The 6,049-nt window shown below is 32.4% G+C and overlaps 2 protein-coding genes across 2 annotated transcripts in view; one reads left to right on the top strand and one right to left on the bottom strand.

Annotated features, from left to right (window-relative positions):
- Positions 1 to 2,093, bottom strand: part of LOC118439631 (ribosomal protein S6 kinase alpha-5) — a 61,613-nt gene extending 59,520 nt beyond the window's left edge. Inside the window, exon 1 of the mRNA XM_035861442.2 lies at positions 1,378 to 2,093. Within this exon, the coding sequence (XP_035717335.2) occupies positions 1,378 to 1,474 (97 nt within the window). The 5' untranslated portion in view covers positions 1,475 to 2,093. The remainder of the gene's footprint in view (positions 1 to 1,377) is intronic.
- Positions 2,094 to 2,558: 465 nt separating this feature from the next.
- On the top strand, positions 2,559 to 4,536 carry Iyd (Iodotyrosine deiodinase). The gene is made up of 5 exons (XM_085655067.1): positions 2,559 to 2,651; positions 2,899 to 3,324; positions 3,487 to 3,720; positions 3,850 to 4,166; positions 4,339 to 4,536. The coding sequence occupies exons 2-5, from the start codon at positions 3,150 to 3,152 to the stop codon at positions 4,522 to 4,524; spliced, it is 912 nt and encodes a 303-aa protein (XP_085511193.1). The 5' UTR covers positions 2,559 to 2,651; positions 2,899 to 3,149; the 3' UTR covers positions 4,525 to 4,536.
- The last annotated feature ends 1,513 nt before the right edge of the window (positions 4,537 to 6,049 follow it).

The following is a 6,049-nucleotide window of genomic DNA, read 5'->3' as shown; positions in this document are numbered from 1 at the left end:
TGAACATGCACACGCATTATATTAAATATGATATGATTTGAGATATAATTCGTTCCAATTGAGTGACGTACCCTAAATTCCTACGTATATGTATCTCTCTCTATACGTGTGTGTGTGTGTGTGTGTGTATGATTTGTATTATATATGTACACTAGCAAGAAAGATAGACGATAAAACAAGTTAAATAACGATAGCGAAAGAATGGACAGTCATCAAAAAGACATTTATACCTGTAGCAGTTAAAGGTTATGTCTTTTTTTCATATTCCAAGCTTTCTTCGAAATCGACGAAATAAACGAAATAGGTTTTATATATGACATTCACATAAGTAAATACTTACGTAGTATATCTATATATGAATATATATATACACATACATATACATATATATACATACATAAATATATACATATTAGTAACGTAGGACGTAGGACGTAGAAATTAGTGAAAATGACAAAGAGGTTAAGTTAAGAATATTTGTGTCCTTTTTCCTACGAAGGTCGATTATATGAATACTGCTACGTCGCAATAGGAAATATCACGGATTATAATGCCGGATAAAAACGATTACTACCATACGTTCGATCTCGACTTGCTTTTTTTTCCTTTTTTTCTACTCTCTCTCTCTCTCTCTTTTTTTTTTCTTTATATATATATATATATATATATATATATATATATATATATATATAGACGATTAATAACGATTGTATGAGTAGTAGCGGTAGCGGTAGCGGCAGCAGCAGCAGCAGCAGCAGTAACGACACGCGAGAAATATCGACTTGTACTCTCTAATCTAATCTTACATAATTTAAGTAGAATATCTCGAGAGAGAGAGAGAGAGAGTGAGAGAGAGAGAGAGCGAGATAGATAGATAGATAGAGAGAGAGAGAGAGAGAGAGAGAGAGAAACTGACGTTTTCATGAGGATGTCGATACGAGTTAAAACACATATACATTGCAATTCATCCGTTTCAACATAGCTTTTAATTCCATACATTTCATAACCTATAAAAATCGAAAGTTAAGACTTTCATTAAGGATCGATAGGTATGAAAATAAATGAAGCCCGAAATTCCCGTTTATATAAGTACTATATTATATATATATATACACGTATATATACATATATACGTATATATATATATATATTTATTTTCATTCTAAATATATATCTTTTATTCTCATAGAGAAAGTATAAAACGAGTCATTATAACATTGCAACCGTTCCATAATAAATGCAAAAGCCACGGTTACAATATGACATATGTGTATGTACGTATGTATATATATATATAAAGAGATGATAGAAGCGTATTTACATACATATATAAGATGAAGAAAAAAGATGAAGGAAGAAGAATGATCGAACACATACCAAACGTCAAGACGTGGGTGACAGTCTGCTCGGTATTCGCACTCTCTGGCATGTTGAGTGGTGGGGGTGGTAGCGGTGGACGCATGGCGTTCTCCATTCCCACTCCTCTTCTCTTCCCTCTTTCTCTATCTCTCTATTTCACTGCTCACTCTCTCTTTCTCTTTCTCTTATTCTTTCTTTCTCTTTCTGCCACTGTTTTATCCACACGTCTTCTCTCTCACTCTCTCTCTCGCTCACTCGCTCTTTCTCTCTTTCCTTCTCTTACGCGTTGTCTGTCAAAATTAGTTTGGCGTATCGCGTACGTCGTAGATAAAAGTAATGACAGTCGAAGAAAAATATCAAAAAAGGATAAATTTTTCTTATTGAATTAATATACTTCGATTGTTCATATTAATATATCTTCTATCTGCGCGAACTTGTCAATCTTTACGGTTTTTTAATTTTCTCTCTTTCTCTCTCTCTTTCTCTCTCCCTCTCTCTCTATATCTCTCTTTCTCTATTCGTCTCCTTTCGAAAATAATTTTCTTTCGTATTATACACGGATTTATTATTACTGCCGAACGAACGGTCGAGTTTACGGGTTTACATGTCCGCGACGTAATTTCTGCGACGACGGACAGCGCTCGTCGTACGTACGTCGTCTACGTCGTCGTCGTCGTCGTCGTCGCCGCCGTCGTCGTTGTTCGCCGGCTACACCTCCTCTTTCTTCTCCACCTCCTCCTCCTCCTCCTCCTCCTTTTTCTTCTCCTCTCTCTTCTCTGCTTCCTTTACGACGAGGTACGACGACAACAATCTTCTCGACGACAGTTACCACAAAGGATGATACACCGACGGGACAATGGAACTCGCACAAAATTCGCATGATACCTGACAAAAACCGTCTGAACTCAACGTTTCTCTCTCTCTCTTTTTCTTTCTCTCTCTCTCTCTCTCTCTTTCTCTCGCGCGCGCACGTCTAGCCAAGTATAACCATTATAAACGGACGGACGGACAGATGAACGGGGCACGTTTTTCGGTGTCGCGCGCCTGTATACGGTCTTGTTACGATCGTCTATAAGCATTTCTTATTGGTCGAAACATTAGGACCAATCATAACGCTTTGTTAATCGGAGCGCGCCAACGACGGTCACGCCGTGGCCCACTGCGGTATACGGTCGAACTAATCGCACGAGGAAATTGTGAAAGACTAAAGCGTGAAAAATTGACTGAGTTTTATCTACACTTTCTTTTTTTTTTTCTTTTGTTTCTTTTTTGTACTTGCTGCGTATGTATGTGTATGTGTATGTGTGTTGTATTTTTTTTTTGAAATCATTTTACCTTCTATCGATTAAATTTTTTTTTCTTTTTTCTTTTTTTTCTCTTTAACTTTCATACATTATATATATATATATTCGTTGCCATGTTATGTGCTAATTCAAAACATATGTGCGAAAATATAATATCGATCCGATTGATTTCTTCTTATCATTTCTCTTCTTTATCATGACCCATTATGATAGTCAAATATTGCTTATCACATAGTTCTATAATCCCATCGACTCTTCTCGCTATGCCTTTTATATAACTGAGAAGGAAATACGATATAATACGTTTCGTCAGATGTAGTTTGTAACATTTTCACAGTGGAAAGGAAGCGTACGTTGTCTTTCGTTAAAACAAAAATAAAACAAAACAAAAAATAAAAAAAAAAGAGAAAAAAAGATCGTTAAATCAAGCTCTCGTAATTTTTTTCGTTTTTCATTTTCATTTCGTTCGTCGTCGTCAAATCAATAATGTTATCGGAAACTATACCGTTTTGTTCGAAGTATTGGTATCATATCGTTATCTTATTGTGCCTTTGTTATTTCTACGAGGATATACATCGTCGAATTAAACGAGGAATTTTGTCGATTTTTACAAAGGTATTTAAATATCCAGATGGTATCGGAACGGCGGATCAGAACGAAGGTACACATATAGGGATTATAGATTAAGTACTTTTTTTTCCTTTCTTTCTTTTTTTTTTCTTTTTTTTTTTTTTATAACATTTAAACGAAAAAAAAAACAAGAGAAAGGAAAAAATAACGTTATCAGAAAGAAATTAATTTCATTTGTAATATAATTTTGTAGCGTTAGACGAGAAGGAGACGGATATTAAAGATAACGAAGATGAGGAATTCATGGAGTCTGCATTACCGAAAGATTTGAAACACGTATCTTACCGATATGTTAAACCGAACGACGAGCAATTATTAATAAGAGCAAATAAATTTTATGAAATAACGAATGCGAGAAGAACTGTAAGATATTTTAGCGAAGAAAATGTTCCGAGAGAAGTGATACGTTATATTATCAAAGCTGCAGGTTATAAAATAAGACTCAATATAAACTTTGTATTATACATTTTCTTTTTCTCTTTTTTTTGTTCTTTTTTTTTTTTTTTTGTTTCATACGGATCTTTTTACCGTCGTCACCTTGCTTTCCCTTTTTTAGGTACTGCTCCCAGTGGTGCTCATACAGAACCATGGAGTTTTGTGGTAGTATCGAACAAAACAATGAAAAGTCGTATACGTGAGATCGTCGAAAGAGAGGAAGAAATTAATTATAAAAAAAGAATGGGAAAAAAATGGACGTCAGATTTACGTCCATTGAGAACTAACTGGATCAAGGAATATCTCACGACTGCGCCATATTTGATTCTAGTTTTCAAACAGGTTTATGGTTTCTTACCGAATGGAAAAAGAAAGGTTCATTATTATAATGAAATGAGCGTGTCCATTGCCTGTGGTATTCTTTTAACTGCCATCGAGGTATTTCCTTTCTCCGTATCGTATTACCTTTTTTTTTCTTACTTTCACTTTTAATTTCTTCTCCTTCTTCTTCTTTTTTTTTTCTTTTTTCCTTCGCGACATATCATCCGATCGATATTTCCTTTATTTTTATTTTTATTTATTTTTTTTTAATGATCTTTCACCGTTACAGTACACAGGTCTGGTCACTTTAACTTCTACACCTTTAAATTGTGGCCCAGCGATACGTGCTCTACTTGCACGTCCCATTAACGAAAAGTTGGTTTTATTATTACCGGTTGGTTATCCTGCGAAGGACGCTACCGTTCCCGATCTTCAACGCAAATCATTATCGGAGATCTTAACAGAAATCGAATAACATTGGGTTGTCTGTTACAACTCCTTTTTTTTTTTTTTTTTTTTTTTTTTTTAATAAAATTATTATCATTATTAACCTGTCATCGTTATTGAAGATATCTGTTTAATAAGGAAAAATAGGAAGAAAACAAAAAAAAAAAAAAAAAAAAAAAAAGAAAAACAAAAAAAGAGTATTCCGTCTTCCTTGCAAAAGTAATATAGTCTCTTAGACTTCTTTGTCAAGTTTGATTTTAAGACGTTGGCTGGCATAAAGTAAAATAAAAAAGGAAAGAAAAAAAAAGAAAATGAGAAACGCCCTTCCAAAAAAAAAAAAAGTTTTAGAAAGTGTCTCTGTGTGTAATTGAAATATGAAAGAAATTTTTATTACTATACATATTCTTGCTTTGTTGTTGTTGTTGTTGGTTTTTTCGTTTCGTTTTGTTTTTTTTTGGTTTTCTTTTTTTTTTTTTTGTTTTTTTTCCCCCAGGAATGGGAAACGTTTACATGCACACAATAAAAAGTCCGCATTCCGAAGTTATACTAATACAATTTGTGTAAACTAATTTTTTTATCTTTTTTTTTCTTTTACCTTTATTTTTATATATTTATTTGTATTTTTTTTATTCTTTATTTTTTTTTATTTTTTTTTTTTATTTTTTTTATTCATGTTTTTTTTATTTTTTTTATTTTTATTTTTTTTTTTATTTGAATTTGCATACAATATGTTAAAAATAAGCAGTATAAAGTGTAAATTTATGATCTTTAATGAATAAGAAAAAACTGAAATATCGATTGCTCATATTTTAGTGATGTAGCTAACATACAATTCCATATGATTAGGCTGCCATAGCATTACGAAGTAAAAAAAGAAAAAGAAAGAGAGAGAGAGAGAGAGAGAGAGAGAGAGAGAAATAGAAAGAGAGAAAAAAAGAAAGAGATAGAGAGAGAGAGAGAGAGAGAGAGAGAGAGAGAGAGAGAGAGAGAGAGAGAGAGAGAGAGAGAGAAACGAAAAGAAAGAAGAGAAAAATATTTTCATACTGTTGAGAATACCAAATATCACCACAGTATCTTAAATTAAGTACACTGAAGATATAAAATATAAAAATACTGAGTTATAATGACGGAGAAAAAACGGGCATATATAATATAATTATTTTTTTTTTTCTTTTTCGATCCTTTTTTTTTTTTTCTTTTTTCTTTTTGTCGCAGTACCGTAAGTCTGTATCTCATAGCTATGCTGCTACTAATGGCTATGTCAATAAGTGTAAAAGCTTGAATATCATGATACGTACAGATAAACAGAGAATGTTCCTATTTATCACTATTTACGAAACAGATATTTATAATATCATGTATTGTGTTATTTTATTTTTTATTTTTTTTTTTTCCTTTCTAGAATATCATTGATATTTTTTTTTTTTTTTTCAATTACTTTGCTTTGCTTTACTTTTACTTTTGCATCTTCCATGATACTTGGATTTAATGTATCCAAGTTAATAGCGAGGAGCTAAGAGTTAGTATGAAAATTTGAGATCACCAAAAAGTTT

Source organism: Vespa mandarinia, chromosome 2 (assembly GCF_050613455.1).
Source record: "Vespa mandarinia isolate Hongniang chromosome 2, ASM5061345v1, whole genome shotgun sequence".
In the NCBI taxonomy this organism is placed as follows: domain Eukaryota; kingdom Metazoa; phylum Arthropoda; class Insecta; order Hymenoptera; family Vespidae; genus Vespa; species Vespa mandarinia.
This window is presented reverse-complemented; position numbering and strand designations above follow the sequence as displayed.